At 51.9% G+C, this 22,459-nt stretch overlaps 1 protein-coding gene across 1 annotated transcript; it reads left to right on the forward strand.

The window, feature by feature from the left end:
• Nucleotides 1–1,171: 1,171 nt before the first annotated feature.
• On the forward strand, nucleotides 1,172–22,075 carry LOC144606847 (tRNA dimethylallyltransferase-like). Its single transcript, XM_078423269.1, has 6 exons — nucleotides 1,172–1,279; nucleotides 2,014–2,123; nucleotides 2,942–3,019; nucleotides 20,570–20,679; nucleotides 21,696–21,813; nucleotides 21,963–22,075. Exons 1-6 carry the CDS (start codon nucleotides 1,203–1,205, stop codon nucleotides 22,073–22,075), a joined length of 606 nt encoding a protein of 201 aa, XP_078279395.1. The 5' UTR covers nucleotides 1,172–1,202.
• The last annotated feature ends 384 nt before the right edge of the window (nucleotides 22,076–22,459 follow it).

A 22,459-nucleotide genomic window follows, 5' to 3' on the forward strand; every position in this document is an offset into this window, starting at 1 on the left:
GGAGTTTCGCTGCGGCGTTTTGGACCAATTGCAGGCGGGACAGGGATGATTGGCTGATCCCAGTGTATAGGGAGTTGCAGTAGTCTAGGCGGGTGGAAATGAATACGTAAAAGGAATGTAAGCACAATACTCACAGAGAGAAAATACTTAAGGGGGAAAATCAATAAACAAATAACCTCCCGAACTAGTACAAAATAGCCCAAAGTATAGAGCAACCAGTGACAGTTCACAGTTTAGTTGGAGTTTCATGGCATCCGAGAGGCTGATAGTGATTAGGAAGAAGCTATTGAACAAAGTGATCATAGTTTTCAGACGCCTGGACCTTGTTCCTGATGGTAATGAACTGAGAGCATGGCCAGGATCTGTTATCACCTTAAAACCACGCCCTCTGGTTCTTATAAGGAAATAACTGCAGATGCTGGTACAAATCGAAGGTATTTATTCACAAAATGCTGGAGTAACTCAGCATCTCAGGAGAGAAGGAATGGGTGACGTTTTGGGTCGAGACCCTTCTTCAGACTGATCAAAAACTCTGGTTCTTGATTCCCCTGCCCTGGGTGAAAGACTCTTTGCATTCATCCTATCTATTCCCTCTGGATTGAATGCAGGTGCTTGGTTGCAGTCTGCCCTAACACTGGGGATGGTGTGCACTCAGTGGTGTCGGTGGGACCCGGGAGCAGTGTTCCTGGTCCCAAGGTCCCTGGTAACCCAATCAATACCTTCCCCTCTCTCTTCCCGCCTGTCTGAATGAGAGCCTGTGGTCTGTGAGCCGGTTTGCAGCTTTGTCGACGGTCGTCACCTGTTCCCCGGGTTCAGCCTGAAGCCATGCGGTCGGGATAAAACTGGACACAGCTCACAGGCAGCACGGCACGGCAATGAACTATCTCCAACGGTGGCTCAGAGCCAGTCCATGCCACAGATAACGTGATATCAGTACCGGCCCTCCCTGTGGTACCGGATACCACAAGGAACGGCTGAACTTTCTACGATATCAACTATTACAAAATACCATGACCACTGTGATCTCTGTACTCGAACACAGCTTTAACTATTTAGTTTAGTTTAGAGATACAGAGTCCACACTGACCAGCAATCCCCACACATTAACAATACCCTACACACACTAGTCAAGTCAAGTCAATTTTATTTGTATAGCACATTCTCTAGTCCTCGATGAGCGCTTGGATCGGCGCGTTGACGACATGCTCTCCACTGGTCTTCTGGAAGAGCTGACGAGTTTTCACAACCAGTACAACCAACAGAAAGTAGCCAACAACAGGTCAGATGTAGTCCCGTTAAGGATATAATCAAGTCGGAAAATCTATCCTTTCAAGACATTACACGAATTGTAGAGAATCATACAACATAGAAACAGCCCATCATCTTCATGCCGACCATCAAATACCTCTATATGCTTATCATGTTTAACAACAATGCCTTCGATGCATTGGAAATTTAAGTCCTTTTATATAAAACATGGAAAGTACAGCAGAGGAACTGGCCTTTCTGCCCACAATGTCTGTGCCGAACATACTGTGCGGAACATAATGCCAATATAAACTAACCTCGTCTGCCTACACATGATCCATTAGCCTCCATTCCCTGCTTATCCACGTGCCTATCTAAAAACCTCTTAAATGGCACTAATGCATCTGCTTCCACCACCACCCCTGGTGACGCAATCCAGGCAGCTATCACCTGTTAAAAAAAAAAATATATATATATATATATATATATTTTTTTTTAACAGGTGATAGCTGCCTATATATATATATTGCTCTGCGTGTGTCTCTTTTAAACGTTACCCCTCTCACTTAAAGCTATGCCCTCTAGACTTTGACATTTCCTCCCTGGGGTAAAGGTTTTGACTGTCTACCATATCTATTTCTACATTCAACGAGGGAACAGACCATACCACACCTTGTTATGAGAAATGAGTTTGACCAGGTGATTGGAATTTCAGTGGGAGAACATTTGTTAATTTATGTTCATCTTTTTTCCATTGAGACACAGCCAGGACTATCAGCATGGCATTTTCCAATCCATTGGATTCAAGGAATTCCACGAATATCTGATCTCCAAAACTAGCTCCATTGAAATGAGGGAAAAACTGTTGACCCAAGGTACCATACTATCTCACATGTTGTAATATTAGTGTTCAGCAATACTGGGCTAGGCAAATAGCAGTGAATATGGGAACCATGCTCCAACGAAACCAGTTACATAGGAGTGTGTATGTATCATGAGAGCATATTAGCATTTATTCCCCATCCTAAATTGCTGTTTAGTAGACGGCTGAGAGCCTCTGAACCACAGTCGTCCTCTGGTGAAGATACTCCCACTGCTTTGATCACTAGCAGGTTTCATGGTATAAACTGATTAAAATTTAGTCCCCTCTCTGAACATAAAGAGGAGCAGGAGAAGACCATCTGCTCTCTCCCTCTCTGGTCCTTCTGCTCTTCCACTAGCCCATGGCTCATTTCTTCCTTAAATTCTGTTTAATACCTCTTTATTCTCTTTATATCTAGAAATCTATTAATCTCTGCTTTGAATGAGGATGAATGACCCTCCACAGACCTCCAGAGTGGAGAAAATAGCAGTACAAGCTTCTGTACCTCCTGCCCGATGGTAACCGCGAGAAGAGGGCATGGTCTCGACAGTAGAGATGCTTGAAGATAGATGCTGATTTTTTAAAAGTTGATTTAAAAGTTGCAGTGGCTGCAACTCGTATATTTCTTATACTTGTGTTGATTTGAAATGTGTGCAAGTACATTCCTCTTATTCTGAGTAGAGAATTCCAAATGTATGAATCAGTGCATTACTGTATCTAGCAAATCATGTTTTCAGAGCATCCGCAAACCATTCTTCTGACACATCTATGTCCTTGGAGTGGTGAGTGAGTATGCTTATTATTATTTACATGCTGTTCTACTCTCGGCAGGTATCACTGCGCTGAAACAAGTCACAAAGCGTTATGCAAGGAAACAGAACAAATGGGTTCGCAATCGTTTCTTGAAAAGTAAGTAACAGAATGTTTGAGGAGCAAAACCCCTGAGCGCAGTGTGCTGTATTAAAGATCAAGTATGTATTCAGGACTTCTATGGGGTTCTGTAATCATAATGTGCTATCATTCCTACATGGGCATGTTTAAAACCTGCGCAACCACCTAGGCTTTGACCAAAATTCACTACTCCACGGGGTTTTGGAAGTCGATTAAATAGGAACTTGGTATAAGAAATATGATATTTACTTTAAATAGGAATGATTTGTCAGACCGTGGGAACGAAGAAAGGATTAGGACTACAGGAGACATAGGAATTTGCAGATGCTGGAATCATGAGTAAAATGCGATGCTGGAGAAGCTCAGCAGGTTAGGCAGCATCTAGGAAGGGAATGGACAGGCATTTCCTGGCACAGCTCACAGTGAGAGAGAGAGAGACGATGTGGTGTTTCACAATTTTTATAAAGTCTGACGGAAAAAATCTGGCATTCACGCAGCACGACTTACAGTACATAACCTGAATTATACTTTTCGCGGGCAAATCCGTTACATTAAAACTGAGATGGTGTTGGTGCACCAGAGGTGGCCAGATGCCAGAAGCAGCAACATGGAGGGAGATTGACAGCTGCTGGTGTAGACAGGCCAGCAGCAATGTACAGAACTTGGGGATCAACTGAGATGGGTAGCAAACTTTTAGGGGAAGGTGTGGCTGGGAGAGATGTATTAGGAGGGGTGTTAAAAGTACAGGGGATATGGGAGAATATTATTTTATGCATGATATTATTTGCTAGTATTTTATACATTAGACATTGTTACGGCATTATTTTATACATTGTTGTTTAAGGTTTGTAACTGCTTAGGCATTAGGCGCCTCTTTGTAACTAATTAAGGCGCTCTAGACATTCCGTGCCCTTGACACATCTCTGTAACATAACACTCCTTTGTATAACACTCCTTTGCAGCTTGTACCTTTGCTTTAGCCTTGATGATAAGGGTAGCAGAATCCGAAGGGATGCGGACATTCATCAATGAGTAGGATTTAATGGTGGCAAGAGAAGAGATAAGGAAAAACATAGGCCTTGGGAGGATGGATAGATGTGAGGGATGAACTAGCAGGAAATAAGGGAGGCGAAATATGAAGGGATGTGAGCATTGAGATAAGGATATATTACTAAATGGGATTTAATGGTGGCGGGACAAACAGGTACTACAAAGCAATGAAGGACTGAAGAAAGGGAGTGTGGGAGAAAGAGAGTGTGGGTATGAGGTAATACAAAGGAGATAAGGTTTAGAATCTATCTATCTATCTATCTATCTATCTATCTATCTATCTATATAATACTAAAACTCAGATCTTGTGAATATATATATATTTTTTTTTTGGGTTTGACCTGAATATATCGTATATTTATACGTAACAGCGATTGCAGCAAAACGGCGGACCGTAGCACGACGGTTTTCACACCGCCTCAATCGCCAATCTCGCGCTCGCTCGGCCGTGATATTTTCATTTAATTTGATCGCGTGTTTTTTAAGTTACAGAGGTTTTAAAGCGCTGCCCCCCCCCCCCCCTTTTTCAGGGGGGCGCTGCGGTGCAGATTTAGTTTTCAGCTTGTGGCTTGTGACGGCTACATTTGTTTCGAAAAGTTTCCAGAAAAGGATTTAGTTTTCAGCTTGTGACGGCTACATTGTTTCGAAAAGTTTCCAGAAAAGCACTGATTGTTTTGTTATTGCAAGTCAAGTCAAGTCAAGTCAAGTCAATTATATTTGTATAGCACATTTAAAAACAACCCATGTTGACCAAAGTGCTGCACATCTGATTAGGAAAAAAAAAAAAAAAGAAGTTTATAGTGGTCACTTGACATACACAGATCAGGAGGACGGGCCCAACGGGCACACTTGGAGAGTAAGAGTGGGGCTGGGGGAGGAGAGAATGGGGGGTGTGGGGACGGGCCCAACGGGCCCGCTTTGAACGGGCACACTTGTTCTAGTCTATCTATGTATCTATCTATCTATCTATCTATCTATATACTATTAAAACTCAGATGTTGTGTATATATATATATATTCCACTGATGTCGGCTGAATACGGCAATTCCGGCAAAACGGTGAACCGTAGCGCCACGATTTTTGTACCGCCTTAATCAGCATGCGGTTCGCTGCTGGAAAATGATATTTTTATTTAATTCGGACGCATTTTTTTAAAGCTACAGAGGTTTAAAAGTGCTGCCCCCCCTCATTTATCGAGGTTTTGACAGAAGGGGGGCGCTGCGGTCCGGCAGTGCTCAGTACGCATGCGCGGAATCTCCTCACTCTGTACTCAGCACGCATGCGCGGCATCTCCTCACTCGCACCAAAACAATGGACGCCGTTAGCGGCGCCAGCCCGCGATCACCGGCTCACCTCTCCTCTCTCCCCTTGCTTCCCTCCTCTCTCCAAACACCCGGGAGAACATCTCCCCGCTATCCCCCCCCCCCCCCGGGCCTTTGAATGATGCGATCTCACGAAGCCCCCCCCCACCGGACTTTTCACTGATCCGATCACCCGCACCCCCCCCCCCCCCCCGGGCCTTTAACTGATGCTAAGAGTGTGTCTGGGGAAGAGAAAATTGGGGAGGGGCTGAGAATGGGGAATGGGACAACAGGGGTAGTGCGGAGGGGAATTGGTGGTGGGGGAAAGAGGGGTACTGGGAAAAGGGGAGGTCAATATCCCTCCCCTCTCCCCCATCCCTCCCTCCCCCCCCCCTCCCTCCCTCCATCCACAAATACCACCCCATCTCTCATCACCATCCCCCCTCCCTCCCCCCTTCACTCAAACACCCCCTCGAATTGGTGGTGGGGGAAAGAGGGGTACTGGGAAAAGGGGAGGTCCATATCCCTCCACTCTCCCCCATCCCTCCCTCCACCCCTCTCTCCCCACCCCTCCCTCCCTACACAAATACCACCCCATCTCTCATCACCCTCCCCCCCTCCCTCCCCCCTTCACTCCAACACCCCCACCCGGATACAATGGAAACACTAAGAGGACGGGCCAAAGGGGAGAGTGTGGGGAGTGTAAGAGTGGGGATGGGGCACGAGAGAATGGGGGAGCGGGGAATGGGCCCAACGGGCCCACTTTGTCTAGTATACTATTAAAACTCAGATCTTGTAGGTTTGTATCAGGATTTGTGTATATATCAGTGATTCCAGCAAAACGGTAAACCGTGGCGCCACGGTTTTTGCACCGCCTTGATCACCAACCTCCCGGCTGACCGGCCGCGATATTTTCATTTAATTTGTTCGTATGTTTTTTAAGTTACAGAGGTTTTAAAGCGCTGCCCCCCCCCCCCCCCCCCCCCTTATTGAAGTTTCTATAGGGGGCGCTGTGGTGCGGATTTAGTCTTCAGCGTGTGACGTCACAATGGACAAGCAGCTGCTATTGGGTGACTACTCTTTACAAATTTACATCTTTTTATTTTTAACCTTTTTTTTCAAGGTCTTCAGCTTGTGACGTCACAATGCTTTTGCTACATTGTAGCGAAAAGCAACTGATTGTTTTTTAAAGTTGTGTTTTTTATTGCAAGCCACTTAACATACACAGATCAGCATGGGGCCTCTATGCTCGTGGGCCACCGGGGCAAGTGTTGCGAAACAGCACTTGGAGTGTGTCTGGGGGAAAGAGAGAATGGGGGGGGGTCTGAGAATGGGGACTGGGGAGGGGGACAACAGGGGTCGTTGCGGAGGGGGCTTGGTGGTGGGGGAAAGAGGGGTACTGGGAAAAGGGGAGGTCCCCCTTCACCCCTCAACCCCTTCCTCCCCCCTCCTTCCCACCTCCATCCCCACTCCCTCCCCCCTCCTCCCCCTCCCTCCCCAACTCCCTCCCCACCTCCCTCAACCCTCCCCCTATCTACCCCCCCATCCTCCTTCCCTCCATCCCTCCCTCCCCCAATCCCTGCACCCTTCCATCCCTCTCCCCCTCCCCCCTCCTTCCACCCTCCCTCCCCCCTCCCGGTTACAATGGAAACCCTACGGGGACGGGCCCAACGGGGAAAGAGGGGTACTGGGAAAAGGGGAGGACCCCTCACTCCCCCTTCCACCCTCCCTCGCCCTCCCCCCTACCCCCCTCCCTCCCCTCTGCCTCCCCCCTCCCCCCCTTCCCCCCTCCTCTCCCCCTCCCTCCCCCTCCCCTCCTCCGTCCACACCTCCCTCCTCCCTCCCTCCCCTTCCCTCCCTCCCCTCCTCCCGGTTACGATGGAAACCCTACGAGGACGGGCCCAACGGGGAAAGAGGGGTACTGGGAAAAGGGGAGGTCCGCCTCCCTCACCCTTCCCCCCTCCCTCCCCCTCCCCCTACCCCTCTCCCTCCCCCTCCCCCCCTTCCCCCCTCCCCTCCCTCCCCCTCCCCTCCTCCCTCCCTCCCCCTTCCCTCCCTCCCCTCCTCCCGGCACACGGGGAAAGAGGGGTACTGGGAAAAGGGGAGGCCCCCCTCCCTCCCCCCTTCCCCCCTCCCCCCCCTACCCCCCTCCCTCCCCTCTCCCTCCCCACCCTTCCCCCCCTCCCCTCCCCCCTCCCTCCACATCCCCTCCACACCTCCCTCCTCCCTCCCTCCCCCTTCCCTCCCCTCCTCCCGGTTACAATGGAAACCCTACGAGGACGGGCCCAACGGGGAAAGAGGGGTACTGGGAAAAGGGGAGGTCCCCCTCCCTCCCCCCCTCCCCTCCCCTCCCCCCTCCCCCCCTACCCTCCCCCTCCCTCCCCCCTCCCCCCCCACCCCCCTCCCTCCCCTCTCCCTCCCCACTCCCCTCCCCTCCCCCCTCCCCTCCCCCCTCCCTCCCACCTCCCTCCCCCTCTCCCCTACCACCCTCCCCCCTTCCCCCTTCCCCCCTCCCCTCCCCCCCTCCCTCCCACTCCCCTCCTCCATCCCTCACCCTTCCCTACCCCCCACTCCCCTCCCGGTTACAATGGAAACCCTACGAGGACGGGCCCAACGGGCACACTTGTGCTAGTATACTATTAAAACTCAGATCTTGTGTAAATTTTTGAGAATGACCTGAACCGTACGTAACATCGATTGCGGAAAAAAGGCGGACCGTAGCGCCACGGTTTTCGCACCGCCTCAATCGCCAATCTCGCGCTCGCTCGGCCGTGATATTTTCATTTACTTTGGTCGCGTGATTTTTAAGTTACAGAGGTTTTAAAGCGCTGCCCCCCCCCCTTTTCAGGGGGGCGCTGCAGTGCAGATTTGGTCTTCAGCTTGTGACGGCTACATTGTTTCGAACATTGTTTCGAAAGTTTCCAGGATTGTTTTAAAGTGCTGTTTTTTGTTATTGCAAGTCAAGTCAAGTCAAGTCAAGTCAAGTCAATTATATTTTAAAAACAACCCACGTTGACCAAAGTGCTGCACATCTGATTAGGAAAAAAAAAAGAAGGAAGTTATAGTGGTCACTTGACATACACAGATCAGGAGGACGGGCCCAACAGGTAAGAGTGGGGCTGGGGGAGGAGAGAATGGGGGGTGTGGGGACGGGCCCAACGGGCCCGCTTTGAACGGGCACACTTGTTCTAGTATACTATTAAAACTCAGATCTTGTTTATATATTTTTTTGGGGTTTGACCTGAATATACCGTATATTTATACGTAACAGCGATTGCAGCAAAACGGCCGACCGGAGCACGACGGTTTTCGCACCGCCTCAATCGCCAATCTCGCGCTCGCTCGGCCGTGATATTTTCATTTAATTTGGTCGCGTGTTTTTTAAGTTACAGAGGTTTTAAAGCGCTGCCCCCCCCCTTTTTCAGGGGGGCGCTGCGGTGCAGATTTAGTTTTCAGCTTGTGGCTTGTGACGGCTACATTTGTTTCGAAAGTTTCCAGAAAAGGATTTAGTTTTCAGCTTGTGACGGCTACATTGTTTCGAAAAGCTTCCAAGTAGTCTTTTTTGTTATTGCAAGTCAAGTCAAGTCAAGTCAAGTCAGTTTTATTTGTATAGCACATTTAAAAACAACCCACGTTGACCAAAGTGCTGCACATCTGATTAGGAAAAAAAAAAAAAAGAAGGCTATAGTGGTCACTTGACATACACAGATCAGGAGGACGGGCCCAACGGGCACACTTGGAGAGTAAGACTGGGGCTGGGGGAGGAGAGAATGTGGGGTGTGGGGACGGGCCCAACGGGCCCTCTTTTCTAGTATACTATTAAAACTCAGATCTTGTTTATATATTTTTTTTGGGTTTGACCTGAATATACCGTATATTTATACGTAACAGCGATTGCAGCAAAACGGCGGACCGTAGCACGACGGTTTTCACACCGCCTCAATCGCCAATCTCGCGCTCGCTCGGCCGTGATATTTTCATTTAATTTGGTCGCGTGTTTTTTAAGTTACAGAGGAATTAAAGCGCTGCCCCCCCCCCCCTTTTTCAGGGGGGCGCTGCGGTGCAGATTTAGTTTTCAGCTTGTGGCTTGTGACGGCTACATTTGTTTCGAAAAGCTTCCAGTTTTCAGCTTGTGACGGCTACATTGTTTCGAAAAGCTTCCAAGTAGTCTTTTTTGTTATTGCAAGTCAAGTCAAGTCAAGTCAAGTCAGTTTTATTTGTATAGCACATTTAAAAACAACCCACGTTGACCAAAGTGCTGCACATCTGATTAGGAAAAAAAAAAAAAAGAAGGCTATAGTGGTCACTTGACATACACAGATCAGGAGGACGGGCCCAACGGGCACACTTGGAGAGTAAGAGTGGGGCTGGGGGAGGAGAGAATGGGGGGTGTGGGGACGGGCCCAACGGGCCCTCTTTTCTAGTATACTATTAAAACTCAGATCTTGTTTATATATTTTTTTTGGGTTTGACCTGAATATACCGTATATTTATACGTAACAGCGATTGCAGCAAAACGGCCGACCGTAACACGACGGTTTTCGCACCGCCTCAATCGCCAATCTCGCCCTCGCTCGGCCGTGATATTTTCATTTAATTTGGTCGCGTGTTTTTTTAAGTTACAGAGGTTTTAAAGCGCTGCCCCCCCCTTTTTCAGGGGGGCGCTGCGGTGCAGATTTAGTTTTCAGCTTGTGGCTTGTGACGGCTACATTTGTTTCGAAAGTTTCCAGAAAAGGATTTAGTTTTCAGCTTGTGACGGCTACATTGTTTCGAAAAGCTTCCAAGTAGTCTTTTTTGTTATTGCAAGTCAAGTCAAGTCAAGTCAAGTCAGTTTTATTTGTATAGCACATTTAAAAACAACCCACGTTGACCAAAGTGCTGCACATCTGATTAGGAAAAAAAAAAAAAGAAGGCTATAGTGGTCACTTGACATACACAGATCAGGAGGACGGGCCCAACGGGCACACTTGGAGAGTAAGAGTGGGGCTGGGGGAGGAGAGAATGGGGGGTGTGGGGACGGGCCCAACGGGCCCTCTTTTCTAGTCTATATACTACTAAAACTCAGATCTTGTAGCGATGTTTGTATATATATTCCACTGATGTCGGCTGAAGGCAATTCCGGCAAAACGGTGAACCGTAGCGCCACGATTTTTGAACCGCCTTAATCAGCACCACGATTTTTGAACCGCCTTAATCAGCATGCGGTTCGCTGCTGGAAAATGATATTTTTATTTAATTCGGACGCATATTTTTTAAGTTACAGAGGTCTAAAGGTGCTGCCCCCCCTCATTTATCGAAGTTTTGACAGAAGGGGGGCGCTGCGGTCCGGCAGTTGTCAGTACGCATGCGCGGAATCTCCTCACTCTGTACTCAACACGCATGCGCGGCATCTCCTCACTCGCACCAAAACAATGGACGCCGTTAGCGGCGCCAGCCCGCGATCACCGGCTCACCTCTCCTCTCTCCCTTTGCTTCTCTCCTCTCTCCCACACCCGGGAGAACATCTCCCCGCTATCCCCCCCCCCCCCCGGGCCTTTGAATGATGCGATCTCCCGAAGCCCCCCCCCACCGGACTTTTCACAGATCCGATCACCCGCACCCCCCCCCCCCCCCCCCGGGCCTTTAACTGATGCTAAGAGTGTGTCTGGGGGAGAGAAAATGGAGGGGGGGGGCTGAGAATGGGGAATGGGACAACAGGGGTAGTGCGGAGGGGAATTGGTGGTGGGGGAAAGAGGGGTACTGGGAAAAGGGGAGGTCCATATCCCTCCCCTCTCCCCCATCCCTCCCTCACCCCTCTCTCCCCCCCCCCCCCCTCCCTCCACAAATACCACCCCATCTCTCATCACCCTCCCCACCTCCCTCCACCCTCCATCCTCAACACATCCCTCCCTCCACCACTCCCTCACCCTCGATCACTCCACACCTCCCTCCCCCAAACCTCCCTCTCCCTCCCTCCCCCCTTCACTCCCTCACCCCCTCCCGGATACAATGGAAACCCTAAGAGGACGGGCCAAAGGGGAGAGTGTGGGGAGAGTAAGAGTGGGGATGGGGGACGAGAGAATGGGGGAGTGGGGAATGGGCCCAACGGGCCCACTTGGTCTAGTATACTATTAAAACTCAGATCTTGTTTATATATATTTTTTGGGTTTGACCTGAATATACCGTATATTTATACGTAACAGCGATTGCAGCAAAACGGCCGACCGTAGCACGACGGTTTTCGCACCGCCTCAATCGCCAATCTCGCGCTCGCTCGGCCGTGATATTTTCATTTAATTTGGTCGCGTGTTTTTTTAAGTTACAGAGGTTTTAAAGCGCTGCCCCCCCCCCCCTTTTTCAGGGGGGCGCTGCGGTGCAGATTTAGTTTTCAGCTTGTGGCTTGTGACGGCTACATTTGTTTCGAAAGTTTCCAGAAAAGGATTTAGTTTTCAGCTTGTGACGGCTACATTGTTTCGAAAAGCTTCCAAGTAGTCTTTTTTGTTATTGCAAGTCAAGTCAAGTCAAGTCAAGTCAGTTTTATTTGTATAGCACATTTAAAAACAACCCACGTTGACCAAAGTGCTGCACATCTGATTAGGAAAAAAAAAAAAAGAAGGCTATAGTGGTCACTTGACATACACAGATCAGGAGGACGGGCCCAACGGGCACACTTGGAGAGTAAGAGTGGGGCTGGGGGAGGAGAGAATGGGGGGTGTGGGGACGGGCCCAACGGGCCCTCTTTTCTAGTATACTATTAAAACTCAGATCTTGTTTATATATTTTTTTTGGGTTTGACCTGAATATACCGTATATTTATACGTAACAGCGATTGCAGCAAAACGGCCGACCGTAGCACGACGGTTTTCACACCGCCTCAATCGCCAATCTCGCGCTCGCTCGGCCGTGATATTTTCATTTAATTTGGTCGCGTGTTTTTTAAGTTACAGAGGTTTTAAAGCGCTGCCCCCCCCCCCTTTTTCAGGGGGGCGCTGCGGTGCAGATTTAGTTTTCAGCTTGTGGCTTGTGACGGCTACATTTGTTTCCAAAAGTTTCCAGAAAAGGATTTAGTTTTCAGCTTGTGACGGCTACATTGTTTCGAAAAGCTTCCAAGTAGTCTTTTTTGTTATTGCAAGTCAAGTCAAGTCAAGTCAAGTCAGTTTTATTTGTATAGCACATTTAAAAACAACCCACGTTGACCAAAGTGCTGCACATCTGATTAGGAAAAAAAAAAAAAAGACAGTTATAGTGGTCACTTGACAGACAGAAAAGGATTTAGTTTTCAGCTTGTGACGGCTACATTGTTTCGAAAAGTTTCCAGAAAAGCACTGATTGTTTTGTTATTGCAAGTCAAGTCAAGTCAAGTCAAGTCAATTATATTTGTATAGCACATTTAAAAACAACCCATGTTGACCAAAGTACTGCACATCCGATTAGGAAAAAAAAAAAAAAAGAAGGCTATAGTGGTCACTTGACATACACAGATCAGGAGGACGGGCCCAACGGGCACACTTGGAGAGTAAGAGTGGGGCTGGGGGAGGAGAGAATGGGGGGTGTGGGGACGGGCCCAACGTCCCTCTTTTCTAGTATACTATTAAAACTCACTTCTTGTTTATAAATATGTTTGTATCCTGGGTTTGTGTATGTATCACTGATTGCGGCAAAACTGTAAACCGTAGCGTCACGGTTTTTGCACCGCCTTGATCACCAACCTCCCGTCTGACCGGCCGCGATATTTTCATTTAATTTGGTCATATATTTTTTAAGTTACAGAGGTTTTAAAGCGCTGCCCCCCCCTGATTTATCGAAGTTTTGACAGAAGGGGGGCGCTGCGGTGCAGATTAATCTTCATTGTGATGTCACAATGCCCCTGTGCCAAGCAGCTGCTATTGGGTGTCTGCTCTTTACAAATTTACATTTTTTAATTTTTAACCTTTGTTTTCAAAGGTCTTCAGCTTGTGACGTCACAATGCTTGTGCTACATTGTTGCGAAAAGCAAATGGTTGTTTTTTAAAGTTGTGTTTTTAATTGCAAGTCACTTAACATACACAGATCAGCATGGGGCCCCTATGCTCGTGGGCCACCGGGGCAAGTGTTACGAAAAAAGAAAGGGGAGGTCCCCCTTACCCCCTCAACCCCTTCCTCCCCACTCCTTCCCACCTCCATCCCCACTCCCTCCCCCCCTCCTCCCCAACTCCCTCCCCATCCCTCCCCACCTCCCTCACCCCTCGGGGACGGGCCCAACGGGGAAAGAGGGGTACTGGTAAAAGGAGAGGTCCCCCTCCCTCCCCCCTTCCCCCTCCCTCCCCCCTCCCTCCCCCTCCCTCCACCTCCCCCCCTTCCCATCCCACCCCTTCCCCCCTCCCCTCACCCCCCTCCATCCCCCTCCCCTCCTCCATCCCTCCCCCCTCCCTCCCCACCTCCCGGTTACAATGGAAACCCTACGAGGACGGGCCCAACGGGGAAAGAGGGGTACTGGGAAAAGGGGAGGTCCCCCTCCCTCCTCCCTTCCCCCCTCCCTCCCCTCTCCCTCCACCTCCCCCTCTTCCCCCCTCCCCTTCCCCCCTCCCCTCCCCCCTTCCCTCCCCTCCTCCCTCCACACCTCCCTCCTCCCTCCCTCCCCCCTCCCTCCCCGCCTCCCGGTTACAATGGAAACCCTACGAGGACGGGCCCAACGGGGAAAGAGGGGTACTGGGAAAATGGGAGGTCCCCCTCCCTCCCCCTTCCCCCCTCCCTCCCCCCTCCCTCCACCTCCCCCCCTTCCCCCCTCCCCTCCCCCCCTTCCCTCCCCTCCTCCCTCCAAACCTCCCTCCCTCCCCCCACCCTCCCCGCCTCCCGGTTACAATGGAAACCCTACGACGACGGGCCCAACGGGGAAAGAGGGGTACTGGGAAAACGGGTGGTCCCCCTCCCTCCCCCCTTCCCTCCCCCCTTCCCCCCTCCCTACCCCCTCCCTCCCCTCCCCCTTCCCCCTTCCCCCCTCCCCCTCCCCTCCCCCCTCCACACCTCCCTCCTCCCTTCCCTCCCCCCCACTCCCCTCCCAGTTACAATGGAAACCTTACGAGGACGGGCACAACGGGGAAAGAGGGGTACTGGGAAAAGGGGAGGTCCCCCTCCCTCCCCCTTCCACCCTCCCTCCCTCCCCCCTTCCCCCACCCCTCCCCCTCTCCCTCCCCCTTCCCTCCACCTCCCCCCTCCCCCTCCCTCCCCCTCCCCTCCTCCCTCCACAACTCCCTCTTCCCTCCCTCCCCCCTCCCTCCCTGCCTCACGGTTACAATGGAAACCCTACGAGGACGGGCCCAACGGGGAAAGGGGTGTGCTGGGGAAAGGGGGGGGGAGAGTAAGAGTATATCTGGGGGAGAGAGAATGGGGGGGTCTGAGAATGGGGACTGGGGAGGGGGACAACAGGGGGCTTGGTGGTTTGGGAAAGAAGAGTACTGGGAAAAGGGGAGGTACCCCTCCCTCCCCACTCTCCTCCCTCCCTCATCCCTCCCTCCCTCCCGTCCCAGCAGCGCTGACCGCCGGGAGGTGTAGTCGCCATCGCCTCTCCCGCTGTTTGATTTCATTTATAACAAAGACATTTATTTAAAATGAGGAATGTGATTTTCATTAAGTTTGATTTTATTTATTTAAAAAAAGCTGATGCTCTATAGATAAGTTTATTTCCTTTTCAACAAAGAACGCTGTTTATTTTAAAGTAAAATAGACCCTCCCCCCCAACCCCCTCCCTCCCCTCTCCCTCCCCATCCCCCTCCCCCCCTTCCCCCTCCCCTCCCCCCTCCACTCCACCCTCCCCTCCCCCCCTCCCTCCCACTTCCCTCCCTCCCATCCTCCCGGTTGCAATGGAAACCCTACGAGGACGGGCCCAACGGGCACACTTGTGCTAGTATCTATATACTATTAAAACTCAGATGTTGTGTATATATATATATATTCCACTGATGTCGGCTGAATACGGCAATTCCGGCAAAACGGTGAACCGTAGCGCCACGATTTTTGTACCGCCTTAATCAGCATGCGGTTCGCTGCTGGAAAATGATATTTTTATTTAATTCGGACGCATTTTTTTAAAGCTACAGAGGTTTAAAAGTGCTGCCCCCCCTCATTTATCGAGGTTTTGACAGAAGGGGGGCGCTGCGGTCCGGCAGTGCTCAGTACGCATGCGCGGAATCTCCTCACTCTGTACTCAGCACGCATGCGCGGCATCTCCTCACTCGCACCAAAACAATGGACGCCGTTAGCGGCGCCAGCCCGCGATCACCGGCTCACCTCTCCTCTCTCCCCTTGCTTCCCTCCTCTCTCCAAACACCCGGGAGAACATCTCCCCGCTATCCCCCCCCCCCCCCGGGCCTTTGAATGATGCGATCTCACGAAGCCCCCCCCCACCGGACTTTTCACTGATCCGATCACCCGCACCCCCCCCCCCCCCGGGCCTTTAACTGATGCTAAGAGTGTGTCTGGGGAAGAGAAAATTGGGGAGGGGCTGAGAATGGGGAATGGGACAACAGGGGTAGTGCGGAGGGGAATTGGTGGTGGGGGAAAGAGGGGTACTGGGAAAAGGGGAGGTCAATATCCCTCCCCTCTCCCCCATCCCTCCCTCCCCCCCCCCTCCCTCCCTCCATCCACAAATACCACCCCATCTCTCATCACCATCCCCCCTCCCTCCCCCCTTCACTCAAACACCCCCTCGAATTGGTGGTGGGGGAAAGAGGGGTACTGGGAAAAGGGGAGGTCCATATCCCTCCACTCTCCCCCATCCCTCCCTCCACCCCTCTCTCCCCACCCCTCCCTCCCTACACAAATACCACCCCATCTCTCATCACCCTCCCCCCCTCCCTCCCCCCTTCACTCCAACACCCCCACCCGGATACAATGGAAACACTAAGAGGACGGGCCAAAGGGGAGAGTGTGGGGAGTGTAAGAGTGGGGATGGGGCACGAGAGAATGGGGGAGCGGGGAATGGGCCCAACGGGCCCACTTTGTCTAGTATACTATTAAAACTCAGATCTTGTAGGTTTGTATCAGGATTTGTGTATATATCAGTGATTCCAGCAAAACGGTAAACCGTGGCGCCACGGTTTTTGCACCGCCTTGATCACCAACCTCCCGGCTGACCGGCCGCGATATTTTCATTTAATTTGTTCGTATGTTTTTTAAGTTACAGAGGTTTTAAAGCGCTGCCCCCCCCCCCCCCCCCCTTATTGAAGTTTCTATAGGGGGCGCTGTGGTGCGGATTTAGTCTTCAGCGTGTGACGTCACAATGGACAAGCAGCTGCTATTGGGTGACTACTCTTTACAAATTTACATCTTTTTATTTTTAACCTTTTTTTTCCAAGGTCTTCAGCTTGTGACGTCACAATGCTTTTGCTACATTGTAGCGAAAAGCAACTGATTGTTTTTTAAAGTTGTGTTTTTTATTGCAAGCCACTTAACATACACAGATCAGCATGGGGCCTCTATGCTCGTGGGCCACCGGGGCAAGTGTTGCGAAACAGCACTTGGAGTGTGTCTGGGGGAAAGAGAGAATGGGGGGGGGTCTGAGAATGGGGACTGGGGAGGGGGACAACAGGGGTCGTTGCGGAGGGGGCTTGGTGGTGGGGGAAAGAGGGGTACTGGGAAAAGGGGAGGTCCCCCTTCACCCCTCAACCCCTTCCTCCCCCCTCCTTCCCACCTCCATCCCCACTCCCTCCCCCCTCCTCCCCCTCCCTCCCCAACTCCCTCCCCACCTCCCTCAACCCTCCCCCTATCTACCCCCCCATCCTCCTTCCCTCCATCCCTCCCTCCCCCAATCCCTGCACCCTTCCATCCCTCTCCCCCTCCCCCCTCCTTCCACCCTCCCTCCCCCCTCCCGGTTACAATGGAAACCCTACGGGGACGGGCCCAACGGGGAAAGAGGGGTACTGGGAAAAGGGGAGGACCCCTCACTCCCCCTTCCACCCTCCCTCGCCCTCCCCCCTACCCCCCTCCCTCCCCTCTGCCTCCCCCCTCCCCCCTTCCCCCCTCCTCTCCCCCTCCCTCCCCCTCCCCTCCTCCGTCCACACCTCCCTCCTCCCTCCCTCCCCTTCCCTCCCTCCCCTCCTCCCGGTTACGATGGAAACCCTACGAGGACGGGCCCAACGGGGAAAGAGGGGTACTGGGAAAAGGGGAGGTCCGCCTCCCTCACCCTTCCCCCCTCCCTCCCCCTCCCTCCCCCTCCCCCTACCCCTCTCCCTCCCCCTCCCCCCCTTCCCCCCTCCCCTCCCTCCCCCTCCCCTCCTCCCTCCCTCCCCCTTCCCTCCCTCCCCTCCTCCCGGCACACGGGGAAAGAGGGGTACTGGGAAAAGGGGAGGCCCCCCTCCCTCCCCCCTTCCCCCCTCCCCCCCCTACCCCCCTCCCTCCCCTCTCCCTCCCCACCCTTCCCCCCCTCCCCTCCCCCCTCCCTCCACATCCCCTCCACACCTCCCTCCTCCCTCCCTCCCCCTTCCCTCCCCTCCTCCCGGTTACAATGGAAACCCTACGAGGACGGGCCCAACGGGGAAAGAGGGGTACTGGGAAAAGGGGAGGTCCCCCTCCCTCCCCCCCTCCCCTCCCCTCCCCCCTCCCCCCCTACCCTCCCCCTCCCTCCCCCCTCCCCCCCCACCCCCCTCCCTCCCCTCTCCCTCCCCACTCCCCTCCCCCCTCCCCTCCCCCCTCCCTCCCACCTCCCTCCCCCTCTCCCCTACCACCCTCCCCCCTTCCCCCTTCCCCCCTCCCCTCCCCCCCTCCCTCCCACTCCCCTCCTCCATCCCTCACCCTTCCCTACCCCCCACTCCCCTCCCGGTTACAATGGAAACCCTACGAGGACGGGCCCAACGGGCACACTTGTGCTAGTATAATATTAAAACTCAGATCTTGTGTATATATTTTTTGGGGGTTTGGCCTGTGTATGCACGTAACATATAACATATAACATATAACAACTACAGCATGGAAACAGGCCTGTCCGGCCCTACCTGTCCACGCCGACCATTCTCCCTGACCTAGTCTCATCTACCTGCACTCAGACCATAACCCTCCAATCCCCTCCTATCCATATACCTATCCAATTTACTCTTAAATAATAGCGATTGCGGCAAAACGGTGAACCGTAGCGCGACGGTTTTCGCACCGCCTTAATCGCCAACCTCCCAAACGACCGGCCGTGATATTTTCATTTGATGTTGTCGCATGTTTTTTTAAGTTACAGAGGTTTATAAAGCGCTGCCCCCCCCCCCCTTTTCAGGGGTGCGCTGCAGCGCGGATTTAGTCTTCAGCTTGTGATGTCACAATGCCCCTGTGAGATGAGCTCGAGCTGACCCCCCTTTCCCCCCCCCCCTTCAGCGTGTGATGTCACAATGGACAAGCAGCTGCTATTGGGTGTCTGCTGTTTACAAATTTACATCTTTTTATTTTTAACCTTTTTTTTCAAGGTCTTCAGCTTGTGACGTCACAATGCTTGTGTGAAGCAGCTGATTGTTTTTTAAAGTTGTGTTTTTTATTGCAAGTCACTTAACATACACAGATCAACATGGGGCCCCTATGCTCGTGGGCCACCGGGGCAAGTGTTTCGAAAAAAGAAAGGGGAGGTCCCCCTTCCCCCCTCAACCCCTTCCTCCCCACTCCTTCCCACCTCCAACCCCACTCCCTCCCCCCCTCCTCCCCAACTCCCTCCCCACCTCCCTCACCCCTCAGGGACGGGCCCAACAGGGAAAGAGGGGTACTGGGAAAAGGGGAGGTCCCCCTCCCTCCCCCCTTCCCCCCTCCTTCCACCTCCCCCCCTTCCCCCCTCCCCCTTCCCCCTCCCCTCCACCCCCTTCCCTCCCCTCCTCCCTCCACACCTCCCTCCTCCCTCCCTCCCCCCTCCCTCCCCGCCTCCCAGTTACAATGGAAACCCAACGAGGACAGGCCCAAAGGGGAAAGAGGGGTACTGGGAAAATGGGTGGTCCCCCTCCCTCCCCCCTTCCCCCTTCCCCCCTCCCTCCCCCATACCCCCTCCCTCCCCTCCCCCCTTCCCCCCTCCCCCCTCCCCTCCCCCTCTCTCCCCCTCCCCTCCCCCTCCACACCTCCCTCCTCCCTTCCCTCCCCCCCACTCCCCTCCCGGTTACAATGGAAACCCTACGAGGACGGGCCCAACGGGGAAAGAGCGGTACTGGGAAAAGGGGAGGTCCCCCTCCCTCCCCCTTCCCGCCTCCCCTCCCCCTCCCTCCCCCCTCCCTCCCCCCCTCCCCCTCCCTCCCCTCTCCCTCCCCCCTCCTTCCACTCCCCTCCCCCTCCCCTCCCCCTCCCCCTCCCCCACCCCCTCCCTTCCTCCCTCCACACCTCCCTCCCTCCCCCTTCCCTCCCTCCCCTCCTCCCGGTTACAATGGAAACCCTACGAGGACGGGCCCAACGGGCAAAGAGGGGTACTGGGAAAAGGGGAGGTCCCCCTTCCCTCCCCCCTCCCTCCCCCTCCCTCCCCTTTCCCCTCCCTCCTCCTCCCCCTACCTCCCCTCACCCTCCCCCCTCCCCCCTTCCCCCCTCCCCTCCCCCTTCCCTCCCCCTCCCCTCCCCCTCCCCTCCCCCCTCCCCCCTCCACACCTCCCTCCTCCTTCCCTCCCCCTTTCCTCCCCCCCACTCCCCTCCCAGCTACAATGGAAACCCTACGAGGACGGGCCCAACGGGCACACTTGTGCTAGTAACCCTATAAAAATAGGCTGCCCGGTGTACTAAGTGGGCAGTCAGATGGTTGACATCCTGATTGTTCCAGCCGTTGTTTGCAAATAAAGGCTTTTAACTTCTTGAAGAATTCTCCGTGTCATCTGCTTCATTTTGAACACCGGTAACCACGATAGGGAGAGGGTGAGAAACAGAAAAATCAGGGCAAACTGTTGGGTGAAGAGGCCAAGCTGGGAAATGACATTCTGAGGGAACACAGTATGGGACATTTTAAATAGTCTAATGCTAGTTGTGATTAACCACTGCTTGTCATTTATTATTTTGAAGTTATAACGTGTGTTTCTTTTTAAAACGGTATTTGTTGTAAATGGTTAAATGGAGGAAGTGGTATTGGAAAATATAACGGGAGAATTTGAAGGAGGTGTGTGGTGGGATACTGGGTGGAAAGGACCATGTGAAGCTAACAAAGTAAAATAGCAGTGAAAGTTCCTGGAAAGATATGCAGGCTTATGGAATCCATCCTCTATCTCCCAGTGAACTATCAGTGGGTACTTTCTGACTGCTTTCCTGGATGATTTTGTTTCTAAAGGACCAGGAGCGAACATTCCACCAGTGTATGGCCTGGATGTGACTTTTGTCAACCAATGGGAGGAGACGGTGTTGCAACCTGCTCTGCAGATTGTCGAGAGCTTCTTAAAGGTACAGAACGCTGGGCCAAACGTGATGCATGTTTGCACGTCTCCTGTAGTCCTGATGCATGCACGTGATGCATTCAGTCGTTTAGACTCCGACCATAAACTTTCATGATCAGTGGCACTCAGCAGGGTTTTTTTTCTGGCTACGTTGTTTAAATGCTGTCCGCCCATACTGGTTATAGCAATACTTCTTCTTTTGTGTCCATCATTCAAATGTTACATCACTGTCATCGTCTGTCCTGAAAAGGGCGCAAGCTTCCGGCGACAATCAGTGGGAGCCTCACTTGTACAGTAGACGATGGTGGTAGCAGAATTAGCTCAGGACGCTTCCAGTTTCCAGCCCTGCGACCTGGACGCTTCTGCTATGGGGCCATAGCAATACAGATACATAGCTATAAATCCACATTAAACCCATGTGCAATGCAAGGTTACACTGCTTTCTAAGGTTACTGCAAAGGATCTAGTGGCACGATTCAGATAAAACAAGGTATCACAGTGTCCTGGTCGAACTATCAACCAACATTGCTAATCTGGTCAGGTGTTATGTTATAATATGTTACGTGCATATTGTTGTGTGCACATTTGCTGGCTCTTGTCTACGTTGTTGTGACTGTTATGTGATGGCTGTGGAACACCTTGGGGCACTCTGAAACGAAGATAGCCCATGTAATTTCTTTCAACCCTAACTAGGATTGGGTGGGCAAAGTGGGATAACATCGAACTTGTGTGAACGGGTGATCAATGGTCAGCGTGAACGGTGGGCCGAAAGGCCTGTTTCCCTGCTGCGTCTCTGAAACTAAAATTAAACTAACCCCCACCTATGAACAAGGTGGCAAATAATTTAAGTATGCTTTGATGGATTGAAATTATAACTCTTTCAAAACGTATTGGCATTTCTGGTGAATAAAAGATGATTATTTTATTCAGATTGGTGATTTCAATCTCTTTTAGTTTTACTGGTGATATGATTCGTGTGTTTGTACTGTGAATCTTATTTGATAACTGTGTCCATGTTTACAGGGAGAGCAACCTGCAGCATTGCCACTAACCATGGCTCATGATCAGACTGATGGGAAGAGGAACCGGCGAGTATGTGAATTGTGCGATAAAATCATTCTTGGTGATCAGGAATGGAAAGGTAAGAAGAATTAGACCATATAAGGACAATAACCCAGGCTGCATGAATGAGATGAAGTGAAGGAGTGTTGAGGATGCTGGGGTGAAGACATTATCTGGGTGCCAGATTGAGAATGATCGCTGAATGAACTCTGACTGCTTATCTTGCAGCTCACCTGAAATCCAAGAATCATCAGTACCACTGGAAGAGGAAGAAGTGGGCTGAGGCGCAGTTGAGCACATGCACTTCCCCTGACACTGTAAACACTCCACAAGAAGTGTAGAGGCTTCCTCCAGTCTGCATTAATATCACAGGAACTTGCCCGAAGATGTGAACCAGCTGGTATGGATGGTCCATGACAATAGCTGGCCTGAAGCTCTTGCCCATTGGAGACAATGCAGAATAGCTGTACTCTGCCTCCTTTCCTCTCTTTGTTCCTACAACCAATCAACAAAGAATTTGTTGTTGATATTCTAGGTTGTATCCTGGGAGCTGTCACAATGGATCGTTTATAGGATAAACATTTTGTATCTTTTGAAAGGTGGAATCAATTGACATAGGTTTGCTGAACGTGGTTGGATGTAGTCCCGGAAGTGAAGCCACATCTCTTGCCTCTAACCTCCACATTCAGTCGCGTTATCCGTGTTCACCATCTTCAATATTTTTA

This window comes from Rhinoraja longicauda, chromosome 27 (assembly GCF_053455715.1).
Source record: "Rhinoraja longicauda isolate Sanriku21f chromosome 27, sRhiLon1.1, whole genome shotgun sequence".
Lineage (NCBI taxonomy): Eukaryota > Metazoa > Chordata > Chondrichthyes > Rajiformes > Arhynchobatidae > Rhinoraja > Rhinoraja longicauda.

Excerpts from the sequence above, each read along its gene's own strand:
- LOC144606847 (XM_078423269.1), top strand. The coding sequence starts at position 1,203 with ATGCTCTCCACTGGTCTTCTGGAAGAGCTGACGAGTTTTCACAACCAG. Across the intron at positions 2,124-2,941 it reads GGAAAAACTGTTGACCCAAG|GTATCACTGCGCTGAAACAA; the intron begins GTACCATACTAT and ends TACTCTCGGCAG. Across the intron at positions 21,814-21,962 it reads TGGTGATCAGGAATGGAAAG|CTCACCTGAAATCCAAGAAT; the intron begins GTAAGAAGAATT and ends CTTATCTTGCAG.